Raw genomic sequence first — 23686 nt, forward strand, 5'->3', positions numbered from 1 at the left:
CTGCCCCCCGACTGCCCACAGCCACTGACCCCCACTGCCCACAGCCATACGGACCACAACCCTTGCCCTCATCACTGGCGTGCGAGGACGCACTGTCGTGTCCTGGAGCCGGCGCCGCCACAAGCACGCTCTTTCATCACCCGCATCCCCTCTAGTCTTCATGTACCCCCTGACTGGGTCAGAGAAGTATCTGAGGTGAGACAGTCCTCTGAGGCCCCGGACAAGGCTAAGGTTCAGGATTCTGGGAAACGTATGTTCCACTGAACATTTCCAACATGCCAAGAATTTCTTCAAGGGAACAATGATCTGCCTGGAGGCTGCCCTTCTCCACAACTCTCTGCACATAAAATAGTGGCCTGTTCCCTCAACGGATATTTCACAATACTGAACACGTAAACGATGAGTATTCTGGGGTATGATCATGCAATCTGCCCAACAGTTTTGTCCCCTCCTAGAGTTAGAACTGAAAGAATTTTTAGGGGCGCCTGGGTGGGTCAGATGGGTAAGCCGCTGCCTTCGGCTCAGGTCATGATCCCAGGGTCCTGGGATCGAGTCCCTTGTCAGGCTCTTCGCCCAGTAGAAGGGAGCCTGCTTCTCTCTCTGCCTCTGCCTGCCACTCTGCCTACTTGTGCTATCTCTAAATAACATCTTTAAAAAAAAAGAATTTTTAAAAGTCCTTGTATCTTAGAGGTATATAAGGTAACGTGAACAATAAAATCTTGCAACATCTGGTGTCTGTTCTGAAATAATGCACTGGGGATGGTGGCAAGGGTTAAAGGTGAAAGACTCACCAGGCCCAGCTGCTGGGGCTGGTGACAGGCCTGAGGCCCCGCTCCGACATGCCCTGTCTCTGCGTGTCCACAGCGTGGGTGGTGCAGAAGCACGAACGGACTCCAAGGCTGTGCTCCAGCTAACGAAACGAATTCACTCTCTTCGCAGAAGCCTGACGCTATAAGCTTTCCTTTATCTGCTTTGAAACATCCGTGTCTAGACACAAATACTGCCGCGCCACAGAGCAGCAGATCTCAGAAGGCGGACATCCTCAGAACCTGTCATGACGCAGGCCTGCCTCCTATTCCTCACGCCTCCGCCCAGTCGGGACAGAGCCAGCCAGCCTGGTGTTGTGTCCTGGGCAGCTCTCAGGTGGCAGGAAGAGCTGCTTCTTCCTAAGCCAGCTAGCAGAAGCCACTTTCCTTATCAGATTCCAACTCACATGGCAGCTGCGCACCCCGCCCCACCTGTGCCCTGGGGAAGAGTCACAAACAGTGCTCTCCGAGCCCTGAAGCCCGGGTCACGCAGTGACCGCCGACAGCCAGCTGCGCCAGCACTGGCCACGCAGGCCACCCCCAGCCACGTGGGCCTGGCAGTTTATTTACCTGTTCAGTTTTTCGTGCAATGAGATTGCCGATGGTCTTGCTGAAAAAACTGGCGAGCAGAGGATTGAGCGGCGGCTCGTGGTCCAAGAAATCATACAGAAGGTTCAGCAGAGTCTCATCCCCTCCTAGTCTGTCGTTGATCTGCGGCACGTCACACGTCAGCAGCTCGCAGGCTGTGTTTGGGTACCTAAGAGGGCACAACACAAGCAACTGGAGGTGAAATTAGACTTCTTCAGCTCTCAGGAAGCTGCTTAATGACCAGCCTCTCAGGAAGCAGGTCCACAGGTCAGACCTTGGAATGAGTAAAAATACGAGGATCCCATGACCCACGGGCATTTCTGACTACAACGAGCTCCACGTGTCACACACATTTTCCTCCCTCCTCACCCCTACACCGTGAAAGCTCCTCTCTTCCGACTCAACCGCAATCTCTGAATAACGCACGTTCATCTTTTGGGATCTCCTCTCTCAAGACCTCAGGCCAGGTCTCTTCCTTCCTGTGACAACACAGCTAGTGACCCCAAGTCCGTGACACATAGCCTCCCTCTCCTCGCCCTCCCCGCCCCTATGCACCAGCAGCAGAGACCCCAGCTTGTCCCTGGGCTAAAGAAATGCCAGGTCAGCCGCTCAAGATGCAGGGCCAGTCACGAGGCATCGTGTGGGCAAATCATCAATACCTGGACACATAAAATGACCAGATACAAAATAGTCTTTTCTTTTTTTTAAAAGATGTATGTATGTATGTATTTATTTGACAGACAGAGATCACAAGTAGGCAGAGAGGCAGGCAGAGAGAGAGGGGGGAAGCAGGCTCCCTGCTGAGGGAGGAGCCCAATGCAGGACTCGATCCCAGGACCCTGGGACCATGACCTGAGCTGAAGGCAGAGGCTCAACCCACTGAGCCACCCAGGTGCCCCTCAGATACGAAATAATCTTTTTTTTTTTTTTAAAGATTTTTATTTATTTGACACACAGAGAGAAAAATCACAGGTAGGCAGAGAGGCAGGCAGAGAGAGAGAGAGGAAGAAGCAGGCTCCCCGCTGAGCAGAGAGCCCGATGTGGGACTCGATCCCAGGACCCTGAGATCATGACCTGAGCTGAAGGCAGAGGATTAACCCACTGAGCCACCCAGGTGCCCGATACGAAATAATCTTGATCCCATCACATGGAACCCCCTGACATCCCTCTGCTCCCTGCCTTGACCTCTGACACAGCGTCACTGCCATTGCCCTGGGACAGGCACAGCTACCCAGCAAGCGGATGCACCCAGGACAGAGCCCACAACAGCAGGGCCATTAGCAACGCCTGGTGCCAGGGCGCCTGTGGGGCTCCGTCGGTTGAGCGTCCGACTCTTGGTTTTGGCTCAGGTCACGCTCTCAGGGTCCCGGGATCGAGCCCCGCCACGGACCCTGTGCGCAGCAGGTGGTCTGGTGGAGATTCTCTCCCTCTGCCCCTCCCCCTGCCCTCTCTCTCTCTTGCTCTCTAATAAAATAAATAAATAAATCTTTAAAACAAACAAATAATGTCTGGTGCCATCCCCAGTTCTACCTGGGAATGCAGGAAGGGTGACTGGGGCCAGAGCAGAAGGTATACGGATGGCCCCAGCAGGGCGGACTGCGCTGGGGAACGCCTGCTAGTCCACGGGACACGCTCTGCAGCTTCAGGCACGTGACCTAACCTCTCTGCATCTGGGCTTTCCCATCTGAACAAGGAGATGCAAGTGCCCAGCCACCCCACAAGGCTGTGCATGAAACAGCAAGCCCAGGGTCAAGGTCAGCCCGCACGACCCTCCAGCTCCTGGCAGCCACCAACCTAGGCCCTCACATAGGCCTAAACCAGGCTGGGCACTGTGGACTGGCTACAGAGGCCGGGTTGGAGACTCCAGAGGAAGCAGCAGAGCACGGCAGCCAACTCACGTGGAAGGGGGAGAAGCCGACAAATCTAGGTCTGACTAGGGGACAGGTGTTTCTCATCAGCCCAGAGAACACAAAGCACCTTCTAGAGCTCGGAGCCACCGTGCCAGGCGGGCAGGCTGGGCATGAGGCCGCTGTGCGCACACAGAGCTGGCCCAGGCCGCGAGCAGGGGGCGAGAGGCGTAACCCGGGCCCACCCACCTCACGGGATGGCCACCAGGATCACACGGCCACCTCAGCACCGCAATGTACACTATGAAACCCGCATGGAGGAAGACACACAGCTGCCAGGGACAGGAGGTCAGAGCGCAGGGCAGGAGGGCCAGGCCACAGCGACCCTGAAAGCCAGAGCTAGACCTTACATCACACGGGCACCCAGATGTCCACCAGAGAAGATGTACCAACGCTACAAAAGAGCCAAGGCCCAGAGGAAAGCACAGACTATTCCTTCAAAAATGTTTCCAGAGCACGTGGAAAGGCCCCAACCTGGTTTCCACACACAAGCAAATGTGCACACATGTGGCAAGACAAGCTGTAAGGCACTGACCCTCAAAGGTTACATCTAGGTACAGGGACTGAGGTTTTCTTTATTGGCCTTTTACAATTATTCTTCAAAAAAACAGGCAGGGGCGCCTGGGTGGCTCAGTGGGTTCAGCCTCTGCCTTCCGCTCAGGTCCTGATCCCAGTCCTGGGACTGAGCCCCACATCAGGCTCCCTGCTCAGCGGGGAGCCTGCTTCCTCCTCTCCCTCTGCCTGCCTCTCTGCCCACTTGTGTTCTCTGTCAGATAAATAAATAACGTCTTTGAAAAGGAAAGGAAAGGGGAAGTGGCGGCCGGCAAGGCCCAGAGGGCGGCAGGGCGCCAGGGAAGTCCGCGTCAGGCGGCCAGAGGGAGCGCCCGCGAGAAACCACTGCAGAGAGGCCTGGCCACAGAGGCAGCGGCTAACCGGGCCGGCGGGAAGGCGCGGCTCAGGAGAGCAGCAGGCTTCCGGCCCGTCCCTTGCCGGTACTCAGGACTCACAAGTTACCCCTGGAAAAGACAGGGCAGAGCAGCTCCTGACTCGGAGACATCAGGCACAGCTGAGGGACTGACGACACGCTGGCCAGAAACAGGGGGCCTGGTAAAAAGCAAAAACAAAAACCAAAGCTTCCTGACTGAGGCTGCCGTCAGGTCCTCCCCCCGCAGCTAGGAGCGGGGAGGATTACTTTCTGGAGAAACCGTGGGACAGAGCGAGGTCAACCAGGCACAGCCTACCCAAGCGGTGGGCCACCTGTGGCCCACAAGCACGCACGGCGAGCAGGCCCCATCAGACCCCACACCGGCGTCGGCACCTCTCGGCCAGAAGGAGCCAAGGGCTGACCAAACACACAGCTGCCAGGAGACGAGACGTGCGGGAACACATGGAAACTCCCGGAAACGCTCTGCCCCAACCCAGAGTGGCCACGAGCAGGAAATGGAGGCTTGGAGGTAAAATGCCTGACGATAAGAAAGACCCCCTCAATCAGAAATGTGATGGAAAGCTTACAAATCAGCAGGACAGGAAGACAGCACGTGAAGAAGCCTCTCAGACGTAGACAAAAAGGCAAAGACAAGACATCCAGAGCGAAAAGAGGAGGAAAGCACGAATTCAGGTGGTCTAACACCCGACGACAAGTCCCAGGAAGAGAAAACAGAGGGCAAACCGGTGGGGAGAAGATTATCAAAGAAACAACACGGGAAGCTTCCCTGTGGGGAAGGCCACGACCGACAGGCCGAAAGGGCCCAGGGGCACCTGCACCGTCAGTGACCAGAAGCCCGGACGCAGGGGCACCTGCACCGTCAGTGACCAGAAGCCCGGACACAGCGTCTCGGTGCTTACGGCTGACACTGCACTCTGAAACCTGTCTGGTTGAAACTGTCCTGTCCGGACCCTGGGGGTGATCTCCCAGGACGACGGAACCACACAAGGGCCCAAGTGCCCCCTGGAGGAGACAAAACCTGGGAGCCCTACTGCATCTGGCATGTCCACGACAAGGCCAGGAAGAGGAGCCGACCGCGGCGGCGTCTAAAGCACACCCAGGGGTGTCTGTGCAGGGTCTACACCAGAGGGAGTGGGTGCGCAGTCAGACCCTCCCACGGTCCTCCTCCTCCAGCACCGACTAGAGACAACTCCCCACAGGAAGGAGGCCAGCGATGACACAACGAGCTCCTGGGAAACGGAGGGTGGGCCCTGGCTTATCAGAGGGAGGATGGAGGGAGCCCTCGTGCCCCTTCAGACACCTCCCTCTGTGCCAAGAAGTGCTGCCCCCCCGGGGGGTCATCGGGCACCTGGGCTCAGCCCTCCTCCCCGTAGGATGGGTCTTCTGGAGGGTGTCCTTTCTGCGGGGCTATCCTGCTGCAGCCCCATTTCCCGACAGGTGAGCACTTCTAACCCTGCAATCTGGATTCCAGAAGCCCACGGCCCAGGGCCACAGAACACACTCCCCCACAGCACCTTGCAAGTAACGGCAGCACCGTCTTGGGGTCGGTCTGCTGACTTCCTGTTCCTCAAAAGGCTGAGAACTCAACAGGCAAACTGGACAGGAATTTTCAGAAAAAGACCAGCACCTCCTCGTGGCTCTCAGGCTGGACCAGGGAGACCGCTTCTCAGCCCAGGGCTGCCGCGCAGAGCCCTCACCGAGCCCTCACCGCCTGCAGCAGCCTCGGGCTTTCCGCAGGAACAACGGCTGCTCCCTGCCCTCACGCCACCCACGGGCAGCTTCTTCGGAACCGGCATGGCTCCGGCGCATCCCCCACGATCGGGAAAGGGGTCTCCGCATGAGCCAGCCTGTAGTCAGGCAGGGGGAGCGACCAGTTACACTGCTCAGAGCCGCCGCCCAGAGGCACCACGGCCAGACCGGTGGAGGTGGGCAGTCATCCGGGGTGGAGAAGCAGGCCAGCGGCTCCGGGGAGGCAAGGGTGTGGCCAGACCCACTCACTCTACTTCATTCCTGCCTCCTCACCATCTATCCGTCCGTCCTACTCCTCTACTCAAAAAGGAATCTTCAAATTGATTTTAAAATGAAAAAATCTTAAGTTTTGATTTGGGCTACAGACACGCCCTTTCAAACTCAGTTCCCCGGGCTGGGGAAGGGCAGCCTCCCGCCCCACGTCCCTGCGCACCCCACGCCTGTCCTCAGCTCTGTGGTCGGCCTCCAGGTGTCTAAGTAAAATAGAGACGTATGTCTTCACTTTCACCTTCCAGTGTGAAAGCCGACCTCCTACAATGAAGGTGAAGATGGAGCGCCCCTGCCGCCCGCCCCTCACCCTCCCTCTAAAAATCACAGCACAATTCTTGGCTAAACACAGGGCTATGCTGACCTTGTATGGACACGGAGGCTCCGTTCACAGCGGAGCGGACGTGTTCACTCTACTTACATCTGGACTTACGTAAGTCCCCCCGGGTATAGTTCCCTCACTGTCTTCTTGTTCGCGTGGCTCCATACCCACCCACTACTCAGTTTCCCCAAACTCTGTGACGATGACCATGAATGTCTCCTGGCTCGCTGATGCCACTCCGGGACCCTTCTGCCCTGATCCAGAACACAGTGCCCGCACCCCAGCTCCCCGTCCTGCTAACCAACGCCCTCTCTGCAGGGAGACCACATAACTTAGCACCGAACAGGACACGTTTGGGGTGAGAGGGTAAATGGATGACGGCCATCCTCAGTGATGCTGAGGGGCACTGACCAGGCATGTCCCGTGCCCAGCAGCTTCTATCTGACTTTTCAGACAGCCAGCGTGCCCCCGCACCCACAGGCTCCTCTACAAACAAGCTCCCGCCTCCATCTAGGGCTCTCCTCTGCCAGCAATGACATGGCTCCCCCTCAGAGGCCATGACTGATTGCCCTAAATGGGTGTCCCTAAATCAAGTGTCCCCTGCAACGGGCACTTCTCGTTGCTCTCTCTGGTACTCTCTTCCGTCAGAGAGAAAGGGCAACAGAGACTTCTGCAAAGGTCCAAAGAGCAGATACTTTAGATAGTCTATGTTGTAACTGTCAACTCTGCTCGTGTAGACACCAAAGGCTGAGTGTGGCTGCCTTCCAACAAGACTTTCTTTTTTTTCTTTTCTAAGATTTTATTTATTCATTTATCTGACAGAGAGAGAGAGAGAGAAAGCGCGTGCGCACACAAGCAGGGGGAGCAGCAGAGGGAGAGGGAAAAGCAGGCTCCCACCGAGCAGGGAGCCTGATGTGGGGCTTGATCCCAGGACCCTGAGATCATGACCTGAGCCGAAGGCAGACGCTTAATGACTGAGACACCCAGATGCCCTTCAACAAGACTTTCTTCATGGACAATTGAAATGTGGATTTGATATCAATTTCATGTGTAACAAAGTATTACTCCTTTGATTTTTTTTTCAACCATTTAAAAATTTAAAACTAGGGGCACCCGGGTGGCTCAGTCGTTGGGTGTCTGCCTTCAGCTCAGGCATGTGTTGCAGGGGACACATGATCCCAGGGTCCTGGGATCGAGCCCTGCATCGGGCTCCCTGCTCAGCGGGAAGCCTGCTAGTCGCTCTCCCACTTCCCCTGCTTGTGTTCCCTCTCTCGCTGTGTCTCTGTCAAATAAAGAAATAAAATCTTTTTAAAAAGTGTAAAACTGGGGGGCCTGGGTGGCTCAGTGGGTTAAAGCCTCTGCCTTCGGCTCCAGTCATGATCTCAGGGTCCTGGGATCAAGCCCCGTATCGGGCTCTCTGCTCAACGGGGAGCCTGCTTCCCCCTCTCTCTCCGCCTGCCTCTCTGTCTGCTTGTGATCTCTGTCTGTCAAATAAATAAATAAAATCTTTAAAAAAAGAAATAAAAAAATAAAAAAAAATAAAAAGTGTAAAACTATTCATAGCTTGCAGGCCACACGAAGACAGGATGTGACCTGTGGGCCAGTCAGCCAACCCTGTTCTAAGACTTCACCAGCGCACAGTGTGTGATGCTCCGCGGACACAGGAGCCCCCGCAGGCTACCCTGTCTGCCCCCAGCCCTGTGTCACTAGTCCCAGGTACTGCTGCTCTGCCCTGTCCCCCTCATTCCTACTCCTCTGTTCTCATCCCCAGTCCCTCACCACAGCACCACCTCCCTCCTGCCATGTCCTCACACCGTAGCCAACAGCTGAATGGGACATTTTAGGAAAACTTGGAGAACGGTCAGTACCACCGGTGACAGGCCACTTTCCTCTGACCCCAACACCCCACAGTGGGCACTTCCCACGGTCAAGAGGTCACGTGCTGCCCATCCCCCCAGGAGGCCATTCAGCAGCCTGGGACCTGCTTCCCGCTGGGGTGCAGCCCATCTGCCGCAGTCCATCCGCCTCCGACCTGGGGTCAGTCTGCTCTCAGCACATTTTCACCCAGAACACGCCGTCACAGTCACTCCCCAGAGCTCAGGATGAGAAATACACACACAGAGATGCCAAATCTTAACCCTCACGAAAACAAGCCCCCCGGAGAGTGGCTTCCTTACTTCTCGGGGTAAGCGTTTACAGGGGGCTCTTCGTCAGAAGCCCTGGCTCCGGCCGTCCTCCAGCGCCGCCCGCCGCCTCCCCGCAGCCCTGCCCAGCTCCGGCCGGCCACAGCCTCAGTACATACTTGAAGCGGACCTTCTCCTCCATGTCCAGCGGCGGGTCCCGTGTGATGAGGCTCACCAGCTCCTCCATGCACTGCTGCCGGCACAGGAAGCCCAGCAGCTTCTGGTTCTGAGCCTTGCACTCCTGCAGGACGTCATCCTCGTCCATGAGCTCCCGCAGTGTCACATCCTCCTTGTCCAACAGCTTGTCGACGTGGGACGTGGTGTTCAAGTCAAACTTCCAGAACATGGTGACGGCCACGAAACTGCAAGCAAAGACAGAAGGGGTCACGTCTCTCACGCAGTGTGAATTCACCCTCAGCGAGTCTACGGCCAAGTCCCGCAAGGCCGTCCCCGACACCAGCCTGCGCTCGACGGTGCTCTCCCCAGGAACTGCCTCAGCAGGTCTCTCCAGGTCTGGCTCCAGAGCTCGCAAGGACTTCCCAGATCCTCTACAGCGCAGGCCCTGCAGCTTCTCTCGGTGCCCTCCGGCTGACCCACCTTCAGTGCTCTCACCCCCTCCTCGGGTCCCCGAGGCCAACACATCCCCAGTCTCCCCGGTGTCAGCCCTGGGGATGCATCTCCAACCCAAGAAATGTAACAGCTCTACGACCTACCCAGCCTCTCAGGGTCCAACCCCCGCCCAAGGACCACTAGGCACCTCTCCCCAGACGTCTCTGTATTGCATACATTGTCTGTAGATCATGTCTGACATCTTAAGAAGCCTCTTTGTCCAGGGACAAACCGTCCCTCCCAGAACGAGCCAATCCTCAAAGACGGCAAAGGGCCGAGCCAGAGCGCTACTATGATCTGCAAACTAATCTGTCCAGAGCAACGACTCTTCTCTGGGCCCACACATCCCAGGAAACCATCTTCCTCTCCCTTTATCGTCCCAGGGCCAGGGGCCAGGCAAGTAGGGACCACCCATATGGCTTAGAGTCCACCAAAACTATTCAAATTAGGTGCCCTAAGCTGCCCATCCTGCCCTGCCTTGTCTTTCCCATGGAAACCCCAATAAAGCTCGTGGCATAAGTGTTCCCCCACCCCCTCTTCTGCCTCCTGACTCCCCTGGGACTTCCCCATGTGGCCCTGCGTGAGGCCCACACCTCCCGTCTCTAGGACTGTACCTATAACAAACTGTTTTCCTGAGCCTCCCCTTTGTCTACGCTCCTGACCGCACCTGACTGACCATCTCATAAAAGAACGTGAAACCCGAGCAAGTCAATCTCCTGATAGCTCACTCTGCTGTCTGGCCTTCCGCAATTCTGCCAACCCCTAGCCGGGCCTCCTCTCCCATCCCCATCGTGCCAAATGATCCAGGCTTATCCCGGTGCCACAAGCACCCTCACACGCACACCCCCTAGAAGCCGCCTTTTTTTTTTTTTTTAAAGATTTATTTATTTGACAGACAGAGATCACAAGTAGGCAGAGAGGCAGGCAGAGAGAGAGGAGGGGAAGCAGGCTCCCTGTGGAGCAGAGAGCCTGATGCGGGACTCAATCCCAGGACCCTGAGATCATGACCTGAGCTGAAGGAAGAGGCTTACCCCACTGAGCCACCCCGGCGCCCTGGAAGACGCTCTTGACTGCCCCCGCCCCCCGCTTCTCCCACACACCACCCTCTCCAGGCTCTTGCTGTCTTTGCCTGGACTACACACGGTCTGTCCTGCTCAGTGAGTATCATAGGACAGGCTCCCAGGGCCTAGGCTGTTTGCTGCAAAGTTTTCACTGTTTGATACAAAATGAAGACTATAAGGCCTATATCCTTAGCAAAGTGAAACCTGTACCTTGAAATTATTAAATCTCTTCAATGTCATACCATTAACATGAGATGAGATTTCTCTTCTCCAGTACTTTTATTCAGAAGAGTAAAAGATCCCACACAATGCAGGAGCCCCTCGGCCAGCCAGCCCCTGTCCCTGTCGCTTCAGAGCCTGTCCCTGTCGCTGCATCGAAGTCATTTTTTCAAAGCACAGACATCTTCAGGCTCCTCCCATCTGGGCCTCAGAGCTCTGCCGCACTCACCAGGCCCTCCGGCACTTCCTGCTGTCTCCCCAGTCCTACCCTTGCCACAAGGACATTGTTTTCCTCCGATACAGAGTGAGGGCGCTTTCCCACCTTGCCCCAGCTGCACAGGGCCGCGTGCTCAGAAGGTCTCGCTTATTCGACCCCACCCGCCTCGGCAAACTGAGCTAACAAACGGCGCGCTGGGGCCGTGCTAGTGCCAGCGCCCGCAACAGGGTCGGTGGGGCCCGGACTGGCAGCGTGGGTGACTCCACAGTCTAAGATCTTCCTATTTCTCTTGTGAGGAGTGTGGATGGATATCTGTGGGTGCTAGCAACATACTCTGGGAAAGCAAAAAGAATGACCAGAAGTCATCTCAGGAGAGGACGGCTGTCTCTCCCAAATGCCCAGCAGCACGACTCCCGTGCTCAGGTAACGGGCAGCGCAGGCAAACAACAACTAGAGGGAGACACCCGCCTTGCCAAGGCTCTCTTCCGAACTGGAACCTGCAGGACACGGTGGCCAGAGGCAGCGTCTGGGTCCTGCTCGCAGCCATAGTGAGCAAGCGGCTGGGCGGACCACAGGATCCCAACCAAATGGACGCGTTTTTCTAGCGGGACCCTAAAAAAGGACTGGATAATCCAAAGGCAGATCAACAAGAAAAAGAAAGAGGAGGAGAAAGAAGCAACAAATGGGAAAAGACAGCAAGAGAGCTGACTACGTCAAGCACGCCAACAGGCCAGTGCAGACAGAACGGCCCAGACTGTAAAAATCAAGAACTAACTACACACTGAGTATAAACTTACATTCAGTATAAAGGTACAGGGGTACTTGGGGGGCTCAGTAGGCTAAGCCTCTGCCTTTGGTTCATGTCATGATCCCAGGGTCCTGGGATCGAGCCCCGCCCCGCATTCCCTGCTCAGCGGCGAGTCGGCTTCTGTCTCTCCCTCTGCCCCTCCTCCAGCTCTTGCATGCTCCCCTCCCAAATAAATTCTTTTTTTTTTTTTAAAGATGTTATTTATTTATTTGACAGAGAGAGAGAGAGCACAAGTAGGCAGAGGCAGGCAGAGAGAGAGAGAGGGAAGCAGGCTCCCCACTGAGCGGAGAGCCCGATGCGGGACTCGATCCCAGGACCCTGAGATCATGACCTGAGCTGAAGGCAGAGGCTTAAACCACTGAGCCACCCAGGCGCCCCCAAATAAATTCTTTTTAAAAAAAAAAAAGTCTCTCTCCCTCTGACCCTGCCCTCCTCCCTTACCCCCCTCCAATAAATAACTACGGTTTAAGAAAATAATAAATAAATAAAGATAAAGATACAGGTTAAAATTTCTTAAAGAGGTCGAACAAGCGGAACAGCAAGCAGCAAGCAAACATCACTCGGCAGACTGGAGGAGCGGCGGCACCAACCCCGGCCTGCTGTCTGCACCGCCTGTGGCATCACGGTTCACTCTGCATTCATGAGATATGCTGGGGAGTCCACTCTTCACCTGCGCTTACAGAGTTTACCTAAAGCTGGTATTACCAGGGTACCTGGGGGGCTCAGCGGGTTAGGCCTCTGCCTTCAGCTCAGGTCATGATCTCAGGGTCCTGGGATCGGGTCCCGCATCGGGCTCTCTGCTCGGCGGGGAGTCTGCTTCCTCCTCTCTCTCCGCCTGCCTCTCTGCCTACTTGTGATCTCTGTCAAATAAAAATCTTAAAAAAACAAAACAAAACAAAACACTGGTATTACCTCTTCCTAAAACATTCAGCAGAGTTCAGCAGTAAAGCCAAGGGTCTAAGATTTTCTTTGATGACATTTCAACTTATGAATTCCATTTCCTTAATAGGTATTTTCTATTTCTACTTGTTTTCATACTGATAATTTGCACTGCTGAATGAATCTGACCATTTTACCAAAACCAACTAAATTATCGGCATAAAGTTATTCATAACATCATCATGTCATTCTTCTAATGTCAAGCAGGATCTGTAGTGACACTGCTCTTTCACTCTTACTTACTAGTAATATCTGCCCTGTCTTTTTTCTTCATCAGTGCAAATAAAGGTTTATCAATTTTTTTTAAGATTTTATTTATTTGACACAGATCACAAGCAGGCAGAGAGAGGGGGAAGCAGGCTCCCCGCTGAGCAGAGCGCCCGATGCGGGGCTCGATCCCAGGACTCTGGAATCATGACCCAAGCTGGGGCAGAGGCTTAACCCACTGAGCCACCCAGGCGCCCCAAAGGTTTATCAATTTTACTGATCTTTTTGAGGAACAAAGTTTTAGCTTTATTTTTTTTCTCTGTTATTTGTGCATATTCTGTTTCAGTGATTTCCTCTTCTGTCTTTGTAATTTCCTTCCTACTGCACTTTGGGTTTTATTTGCTCTTCTTTCTCTAGCTTAAGTTATTAGATCATTGGTTTTTAGACCTTTCCACTTTTCTAGTGTGAACATCAAAGCTACAAATTTGCCTCCAAGCACTGCTCTGCTTGTACCCCATAGCTTTCATGTTTCCATTTTCACCGAATCCAAGTATAACATTTTCCACTTATTTTGAGATTTTTAAAAAAGATTTTATTTGGAGGGGAAGAGAATGAGCGTCGGGGAGGGGCAGAGAGAGAGGGAGAGCAGCAGACTCCCCAGTGAGCAGGGAGCCTGATGCAGGGCTCAATTCCAGGACCTGGAGACCATGACATGAGCCAAAGGCAGACACTTAACTGACTGAGCCACCCAGATGTCCCTATTTTGGGATTTTCTAAACATCTTTTTTTTTTTTTTTTTTAAGATACAGCTTTTTTTTTTTGGACAGAGATCACAAGTAGGCAGAGAGGCAGGCAGAGAAAGAGGGGGACAGCAGGCTCCCTGCTGAGCAGATCCCAGGACCCTGGGTCATGACCTGAGCCGAAGGCAGAGGCTTTAACCCACTGAGCCACCCAGGCGCCCCCCAATTGGTTTTATTAAATGATTCATGAATCAGGCAGCCTCCCATCTACCAGACAGAGGGGAACTCCCATCTCTTTTTTGTTTATATATAATTTCTGTTGTGATCAGATAACAGGCTTATATTATTTCACTCCTTTCAAATGTACTGATATTTGTTTTATGGCCTAGCATAGGGGTCAACAAACTTTTTCTGTAAAAAGCTATAAAGACAGAAATAGACCAGATTTTTTAGCAGGATCCTATTTTCAGCTTTGTAGGCCACATAGGGTTTCTGTTGCACATTCTTTTTTTCTTTTTCTTAACAACCCTTTAAAAACAAGAAAACCCTTCTTCTGTAAGCTGTACAGCAATAAGGAGTGAGCTAGATACCCCCCCAGCCTGCTGACGATGACCTTGCCGATGCCAAGGTCCGTCCTGGTGAATATGGCTGTGCGCCGGAGAAGTTTTTCTTCTGTTGCTGTTAGGTGGGTCAGTTAACTCAAGCTGGTGGACAAGTTTCCAAGTCTCCTGCGCACTCACGATCCATCTACTTGCTGTGACACCCTGAGAGGAAACTGTGACCCTCACCTCTTAACTGCTGAGTTATGTATCTCTCCTTTGGATTCTGCAAGTGTTTGCTTCATGTATTCTGAATCTCCTTTATTACGTGGATGCATATTCAGAATTGTAGGTCTTCTCAGTGTAGTGCCTCTTTGTCTTGAAACATCCCTCGTCGTATCTGGCAATATACCCCGTCTTACGTCTGCTCTGTCGGACATGGACACGGCACACTCTTCTGGTTCGGGTCACTATATCCTTCAACATCCTTCTACTGTCAACCTATTAGTGTCTTTATTTATTTATTTTTTTTAAGATTTTATTTGTCAGAGAGCAAGCCCGAGCAGGGGAGCTGCAGGCAGAGCAGGCAGAGGGAGGAGCAGGCTCCCCACCAGACTCAATCCCGGGACCCCAGGATCATGACCTGAGCCAAATGCAGACACTTAACCAACTGAGCAACCCAGTGCTCCAAATCCTAGCAGATTTCTAAAATGTACATGGAAATTTAAGAAAATTAAAAAAAAAAAAAAAAAAAAAAAAAAAAAAAAAAAAAAAAAAAAAAACACCTCGAATAGGCAAAACGCTTTTAAAAAGGAAGAACAAAGCCAAGTACCAGCGCCGCCCGATGTCGAGACTCACAACGACTGACATTAATCAGGATGGCTCTGGTGTCTCAAAAGAACAAAACAGAAAGCACAGAAATAGACCGACATGGGTGTGGCCAACGGACTTTCAGTAAATGTGCCAGAGCAACTCCGTGAGGAAAGTACTGGAAACTGCACATCTACAAATAAAATGAAACTCAACCCCTACCTCACACCACACACAAACACGGCCTTAGCCATCAAAACTAAAACTAAAATTTCTAGATGAAAACCTGAGGAAAGAAAATCTTTACAGACTTGGGATAGAGAACACATAAGAAAACATAAACTGGGGGCTGGGGGCTCCATCAGTGAAGGATTCAACTCTCGATCTCAGCGCAGGTCCTGATCTCAGGGTCATGAATTCAAGCCCTGTGCTGGGCTCCTTACTGGGTGTGGAACCTACTTAAAAGAAAAATTGTTAAAAGAAAAAACCTGGGGCGCCTGGGTGGCTCAGTGGGTTTAAGCCGCTGCCTTCAGCTCAGGTCCTGATCTCAGGGTCCTGGGATCGAGCCCCGCATCGGGCTCTCTGCTCAGTGGGGAGCCTGCTTTCCTTCCTCTCTCTCTGCCTCCCTCTCTGCCTACTTGTGATCTCTGCCTGTCAAATAAATTAAAAAAAAAAAAAGAAAAAAAAAACTAATAAACAACACTTCATCAAACTTTAAAACTTCTGCTCTTTGAATGATACCATTAAGAAAATAAACCGGTAAGTCAGAGTGGGAGAAGTATTTGCTCTCTATAGCTGACAGAACATTCATATCCAAAACATATAAAGAACTTTTAGGGACAACTGCATGGCATAGTGGGTTAAGCTCACAGAGTGGGTTAAGCTCTGCCTTCAGCTCAGATCATGATCCCAGGGTCCTAGGATCGAGTCCCGCATCAGGCTCCTCGCTTAGTGGGGAGCCTGCTTCTCCTTCTGCGAGCCGCTCCCCCTGTTTATACCCATATGTGCTCTGACAAATAAATACATAAATCCTTAAAAAAAAAAAAAAAGAAGAAGAAGAACAACTTTTACAATATAGTAAGATAAAGTATCCAATTTAAGAAATGGGCAAAAAAAGGGGGGGGGGAATATTTGTATAGACACTTTATCAAAGATGCACAAATACCCAATAAGCACATGAAAAGATGATAAACACTCTTATCAAGGAAATGCAACTCAGAACCACAACGAAGTACTACTGCACACCACTAGGACGGCCAAAATTAAAAAGCTATCACTGCTGTGCGCTGATGAGGTACTGAACTAAATCCCCACAGACTGCCCACAGGACCATAAAACAGCTACTTTGGGAAACAGTCTGCCGGTGTCTTATGAAGCTAAGCTCACACCTGCCGTGTGATCCAGCAGTCCCAAACCCAGGCACTCCCCAGCAAAACAGAAACCCTATGTCCAAAGACCTCTTATAAATGAATGTTCAGAGCCACGTCCCTCACAACAGCTAACGCTGGAAAGGGCCCGACGGCCATCAAAAGGCGAACACAGGGACGCCCGGCCGGCTCAGTCAGCAGAGCGCGACTCCTGACACCGCGGTTTCGAGTCGGAGACCACACTGCGTGCAGAGATGACGTTAAAAGTGAAATACAGGGCGCCTGGGTGGCTCGGTGGGTTGAGCCGCTGCCTTCGGCTCAGGTCATGATCTCAGGGTCCTGGGATCGAGTCCCGCATCGGGCTCTCTGCTCGGCGGGGAGCCTGCTTCCTTCTCTCTCTCTCTCTGCCTGCCTCTCAGTGTACTTGTAATTTCTCTCTGTCAAATAAATAAATAAAATCTTTAAAAAAAAAAAAAAAAGTGAAATACAGAGACGGCTGGGTGGCTCAGTTGGTTAGGCGGCTGCCTTCGGCTCAGGTCATGATCCCAGCGTCCTGGGATCGGGTCCCACATCAGGCTCCTTGCTCAGCGGGGAGCCTGCTTCTCCCTCTGCCTCTGCCTGCCATTCTGTCTACCTGTGCTCGCTCTCTCCCCCCACCTCTCTCTGATAAATAAATAAAATCTTTAAAAAAAAAAAAAAAAGTGAAATACAGAAGGGCACCTGGGTGGCTCAGTCGATCAAATGTCCAACCCCTGATTTCAGCTTAGGTCATGATCCCGGGGTCATGAGACAGATCTGCATGTCAGACACCAAGCCGGGTGTGGAGCCTGCTTGGGACCCTCCTCTCTCCCTCTCTGTCCACCCCCCCAACGTCATGCAACCTCTCTCCCCCCAAAATAAATAAATACATGAAAAGAGAACAAGCAGAAACACGAGCTACGGCGCACCGCCGCCACAGAGCGCGCCCCCAGAAGAGGAACAAGGGCGACACGGCGGCGTCTCATCAGTGCGGCCGGTGAAGACGGGGACGTGGGGCGCGCTGCTGAATGACCATCGTCTGAGCTTCTACACGAGGCAAATGAGCCTGTGGAGACAAAGAGACCAGGGAGGCTACGGCCAAGGGCTGCAGGAGGGAGTGACCCCAAATGAAATGAGGAAGTTCTGGTGCAACGCAGAGGCCGACGGTGGTAGATCTGTCAGACTTCACAGAGCCACAGACGTAAGATGGACTTACTCACTTAGACCTCACTCGCTTCTTTAAAAAGACTTATTTGTTCATTTGAGAGAGAGAGAGGACGTGAGCAGGACAGGCAGAGGGACAGGGAGAGAGAGAATCCCAAGGCTGCATACTCCGCACAGGGCCCGATGTGGGCTCCATCCCAGGACCCCAAGATCATGGCCTGAGCCTAAACCAAGACGTGGACACTTCACAGACTAAAGCCACCCAGTCGCCCCCTCAGTAACACCTTTAAATATGATAAACAACAGAGAGAGGTAAAGAAATCAGCAAATCAAATCATTAAGGCTAAAAGGTTGCTGATAAGATGGCTCCAAAGTCGAGAGCAGGACTCAGAAAGAATTCATAAACCAGAGAGGCCTGCCGCAAAATAATCTGTAATCTTAAATCTGTACAATTTCAACGACAAAAACAGCCTGACCCGCTTTTCTCCCTTCAGCCACTGTTTGCAGACCCGGGGTCTTCTCACATACCTCACTAGCCTCTGGGACAGCTCCACACCCCCACCTCCCGACTCCCATTCAATATCCCTCTTCTGCCTTCAACATTACGGCTATTAAGAACCTTTAAGTTCTCTGTTAACACAATAAGGCACTCTAATAGATCTTAAAATCACTAATCAAAAAAAAATGTTTTAAGTGGGCTGCACACTCAGCACACAGCCCAATGCAGGGCTTGAATTCAAGACCCTGACATCAAGACCTGAGCTGAGATTACGAACTGGATGCGTAACCGACGGAGCCACCCAGGCAGCTCTCAGAATTCCGTGGAGTGCCACCAGCACTTTACCCCTCCTTCACCATCAACCGGACACAGGAGCAGCTCTCCCTTCAGCACAGCTACGGAACTTTCTAGGGTCACACCCGGTAGACACCTCTTCGCCTGCTGATACGACAAAGGAGAAGGGAGGGCATGAAAACATAGTTCTCTGATTTGAAGGAAAGCAGAGATATCATTAAGCTTAAAAAGTCAAAAGGAGGGGCGCCTGGGTGGCTCAGTGGGTTAAGGCCTCTGCCTTCGGCTCAGGTCATGATCTCAGGGTCCTGGGATTGAGCCCCACATTGGGCTCTCTGCTCTGCAGGGAGCCTGCTTCCTCCTCTCTCCTCTGCCTGCCTCTCTGCCTACTTGTGATCTCGGTCTGTCAAATAAATAAAATCTTAAAAAAAAAAAAAAAAAGTCAAAAGGAGAAATACCCATGACAAAGGGTCTTAACTTCGGGGACGTCACCATGAAAACATAAGCAGAATATGTAACTTTCTTAAGATTTTATTCATTCATTCATTTATTTATTTGACAGAGAGAGAGTGAGAGTGTGCGCACAAGTAGGCAGAACGGCAGGGAAAGGGAGAAGCAGGCTCCCCACTGAGCAGAGAGACAGATGCGGGGCTGGATCCCAGACCCCAGGATCATGACCTGAGCTGAAAGCAGCTGCTCAACCAACTGAGCCACCCAGTCGCCCCAGAATATGTAACTTTTAACCAGCAGTAAAACTAGAACAAAACAACTATCCTGGGGGCGCCTGGGTGGCTCAGTGTGTTAAAGCCTCTGCCTTCAGCTCAGGTTGTGATCACAGGGTCCTGGGATCAAGCCCCTCGTCGGGCTCTCTGCTCAGGGGGAAGCCTGCTTCCTCCTCTCTCTCCGCCTGCCTCTCTGCCTACTTATGTTCTTTCTCTGCCAAATAAATGAATAAAATCTTTAAAAAAAACGAAAACAGCTATCCATTGGAAAAGAGAAATGCACAAAAATAAAGAAAACCATTAGTAAATGGAAAATGCGTCATAAAACAGGAGAAATTGGAACATAATATTAATTTCAATAGCTGTATATAAGATAAACTAGTTAATGAAAAGAGTTTCTTGTATTAGATTTAAAAAAAAAACCAAAAAAATTTTCCCTACAAAGGTAACATTTTACTTTTTAAAGATTTATTTGTTTATTTCAGAGAAGGACAGAGAGAGAGGACGCAGGGGTGGGGAGGGTGCAGGGGGAGGGGGAGAGAGAAGCTAAGCAGAACGCCACACTGAGTGGGGGGCCCAACACGGGGCTTAGTCTCAGGACCTTGAGATCATGACCTGAGCTAAAACCAAGAGTCAGAGGCTTAACCGACTGAGCCACCCAGGCGTGCCCACCTTTCTTTATTTTTTAAAGTGTGTCCTTTGGGGGCATTTGGGTGGCACAGTCAAGCCTCCAACTCTTGGTTTCAGTTCAGGTCACGATCCGGGGTCCCAGGACTGAGATCTGTGTCAGGCTCCCTGCTCAGTGGGGAGTCTACTTCTCCCTCTCCTCTGCCCCTCACTCTCTAATAAATAATTCAAATATATTTTTTTTAAAGATAAATAGGGACACCTGGGTGGCTCAGTGGGTGAAGCCTCTGCCTTCGGCTCAGGTCATGGTCCCAGGGTCCTGGGATCAAGCCCCGCATCGGGCTCTCTGCTCAGCAGGGAGTCTGCTTCCTCCTCTCTCTCTGCCTGCCTCTCTGCCTACTTGTGATCTCTGTCTGTCAAATAAATAAATAAAATCTTGAAAAAAAATATAAATAGATCTTTTTTTTAAAAAAGGAATAAATAAAAAACTGGAAAATATGCACAAGGTGAACATTAACCAAAAGAAAGCTGAGCTAATTCCTTCTATCTGACAAACCGGAACTTCGGACAGAGACGCAAGGAGCGACAAACAGGTAAAAGGGACAGGGAACTACGCGTCTGTCGCCACCACAAATGCGCACACACATGCTCTTCTTCAACCTCCGTAACTTCAGGGCAGCACCTGACAGAAGTCCCTAAATGAAAGACGGTTTGGCCTTGGGCCGTTACTCGAAAGAAGTAACACCCTGAGTTCAAACAAAACTCTGCACGTTAATGCTCCCAGCAGCTGTGTCTGGAAAGGCCAGTCCAGAGAGCCCCGCATGAACGCTTAGCCACACCACGGCCCCCACCACGTCAGGGACTGCCATTCAGCAACAGAAAGAAAGAGCAAGAGCCTGCTGATACACACAACAACTTGGAGGCGTCTGATCCCAAAAGGCTACTTACTGTATGATTCCATCTACATCTAACATTTCGAACTGACAAAATTTTAGAAATGGAGGACATATTAGTGGCTGCCAGTGGTTAAGGATGAGGGATGCCGCCCAGGGGGAAGAAGTGGGCAAGAGGGAAGTGACTGTGGTTTTTATAAAAGGGAACATGAGAACCCTTGCAGCTGTGGAATCAGCCATGACAGAATTTACACGGACGACAAACTGCACAGAATTACACACACAAATAGAACTGAGGACGTGTGAACAGGATCAGTGGGCTACTTCAGTGTCAATGCTTGGTTGTGATATTCTGCTGTAATTCTGCAAACTGTTACCACTGGAGAAGACTAGAGGAAGTGAAGAGGCACCTGGGTGTCTCAGTGGGTTAGGCCTCTGCCTTCCGACCTGGGATCGAGCCCCGTATCGGGCTCTCTGCTCGGCAGGAAGCCTGCTTCCCCTCTGCTCTCTGCCTGCTTTTCTGCCGCTTGTGATCTCTCTCTGTCAAATAAAGAAATAAAATCTTTAAAAACAAACAAACAAACAAACTAACTAACTAAAGGAAGTGTAGAAGATATTGCTATTATTTCTTAAAGTTGAAATGTTAAAAATGTGAATACTATTAATAAGGCCAAGCTATTAAACAGATTAAAAAAATTCCACACTCAAAGAACAGACAATACAAATTCTTTTTAAGCACATGATGAGACATTTACAAATATGAGCCACACGTTAAATCAACAGAGGAAAGTTTAATATACTCCAAAGACTACTATCTCACAGACTGTGTTCTCCCAACACAATAAAGTATAGAAATTAATAGCTAAGAGACAGGTTTTTTTTAAATCCTGTATGTCAAATAAGCTGATTCTAAATTTCACACAGAAATGCAAGAGATCCAGGAGAGACATAAGATCTTGAAAAGAAACAAAGTTGGAGGACTCACACTCCCCCGATTTCAGAACTGACCACAAATCTACAGTAATCAGAGCAGTGTGGTGCTGGCACGGGGACAGACCCACAGACCAGAAGAGAGTTCAGAAATTAGCCCTCACATGTACAATCAACTAATGTTTGACAAGGGCACCAACGCCCTTCAATGGGGGCAAGACTGGTCTTTTCGTTATACAAACTAGATACTTGCGTAATAGATGTGGACCCTTACCCATACATTATATACCAAGATCTACTCAAGACAAATCAAAGACCTAAATTTAAGAGTTTAAATAATAGGGGCGCCTGGGTGGCTCAGGGGGTTAAAGCCTCTGCCTTCGGCTCAGGTCCTGATCTCAGGGTCCTGGGATCGAGCCCCACATCGGGCTCTCTGCTCGGCGGGGAGCCTGCTTCTTCCTCTCTCTCTGTCTGCCTCTCTGCCTACTTGTGATCTCTGTCAAATAAATAAATAAAATCTTTAAAAAAAAAAAAAAAAAAGAGTTTAAATAATAAACTCTTAGAAGAAAAGAGAGGCAAATCACGACCTTGGATGTGGGGACAGTTTCTTAGGCAGGACATAAGAGACAACAAAAGAAAACACAGATACGGGGTTTCTGGGTGGCTCAGTCAGTTAAGCATCTGCCTTTGATTCAGGTCATGATCCCAGGGTGCTCCATGGGGCGTCTGCTTCAACCTCTGTCAGCCCCTCCCCCTGCGTGGGCTTGCTCACGTGCTCTCTCTCAAATACACAAATCTTAAAAAAAAAACACACAGATAAATTAAACTCCATGCAAAATAAAGCTTCTGTGCTTCAAACACCACCACCAAGGAAGTGTAAAAACGATTCACCCAAGGAGAGAAAGTTATTACAAAAGAAACTATTGCAAATCATACCTGTGATAAAGGACTTACATCTGGAATATACAAAGAATTCTTACAACTCAGTAATAAAAAGACAAATTTTAAAATGAGCTAAGGATCTGACGTGAGCACAGAAAGAGACATTTCTCCAAAGAAAATACCCAAACAGCCAACAGTACATGAAAGATCCACAACATCATTGGCCACCATCACCCAAAGCTAACATGAGATACAGCCTCACACCCACAGGGAAGGCTAACATCCACAAGACTGATTACAACAAGTGTTGATGAGCGTGTGACGAAACTGGAGCCCTCATATGTTGCTGGTGGAAATGCAAAATGAAAAAGAGTCTGTAAGTCCCCAAATGCTGAAGCACAGAGTCCCCATAGGACACAGCAATTCCACTCCAAGGCATGTATCCAGGAGAGATGAAAACATGCACCCACAAAGAAGCCTGCACACCAATGTTAACCACGCATTATTCACAATAACCGGAAAAATGGAAGCCGCCCCAACGTCCAATGACGGGAAGAATGGATTCTTAAAAACACGGTACATCCACATAATGGAATATTACTCGGAACCTAAAAGGAATTAAGTACTGAAAGATGGATGAATCTGGAAAACACGCTAGGTGAAGAAGTCAGTCACAGAAGATCACAGTCTATAAGGCCATCTCTATCAAAAGTTAAGAACAGGCCAATCTGGGGCGCCTGGGTGGCTCAGTTGGTTAAGCACCTGCTTTCGGCTCAGGTTGTGGTCCTGGAGTCCCGGTATCAAGTCCCGCATCAGGCTCCCTGCTTGGCGGGGAGTCTGGTTCTCCCTCTGACCTCTCCCCTCTCATGCGCGCTCTCTCTCTCATTCTCTCTAATCAATAAAAAAATCTTAAAAAAAAAAAAAAAAAAGGAACAGACAATCTATAGAGACAAAATGTGTATCTGTGGTTGCCTAGGCAGGGGGATTGGTCAAATTTCTACCTCATCACTGTTCCTAGGTGGCTGGGGTTTATGCTCATTTTTGCTTTTCATGTTTTCTTGTTTTTTTGACTTATTTTGGGAAATCTCACGCATGCCAACTGCAGCGAGAAGTGTATATGAACCTCCCACGTCCTTCCCTCAGCCTCAACACAGATCGGTTCAAGCCCATTCTCTTCCCTGGACTGTCTCCTACCCAGACCACTTGGAAGTACCCCAGACATCACCCATTTCACTGCCCAGCCTAGTGAAATATCAATCCAGTATTGTTAACTTTGCCATTAAGTTTGTCTTGGTGTCCTAGAGGTCCCCTTCATGAGAAGTTGGGTTTTTGTTTTGTTTTGTTTAGTTTTAAAGATTTTTCCTGTTTATTTATTT

The 23686-nt window shown here is 50.9% G+C and overlaps 1 protein-coding gene across 5 annotated transcripts in view; it reads right to left on the reverse strand.

Moving 5' to 3' along the window:
* PPP6R2 (protein phosphatase 6 regulatory subunit 2) overlaps window positions 1–23686 on the reverse strand; it is an 87707-nt gene that overhangs the window by 29851 nt on the left and 34170 nt on the right. For 4 of the 5 annotated variants that reach the window (XM_059401682.1, XM_059401681.1, XM_059401683.1 and 1 more), the window contains 2 exons: window positions 8888–9130; window positions 1377–1563 (listed from right to left, as the gene is read on the reverse strand). In XM_059401682.1, coding sequence (XP_059257665.1) covers window positions 1377–1563; window positions 8888–9114 — 414 coding nt within the window. In that variant the 5' untranslated portion in view covers window positions 9115–9130. Of the gene's footprint in view, window positions 1–1376; window positions 1587–8887; window positions 9131–23686 lie in introns of those variants that run through there. The other variant, XM_059401684.1, reaches the window with a different exon arrangement.

This window comes from Mustela nigripes, chromosome 6 (assembly GCF_022355385.1).
Source record: "Mustela nigripes isolate SB6536 chromosome 6, MUSNIG.SB6536, whole genome shotgun sequence".
NCBI classification, from domain to species: Eukaryota; Metazoa; Chordata; class Mammalia; order Carnivora; family Mustelidae; genus Mustela; species Mustela nigripes.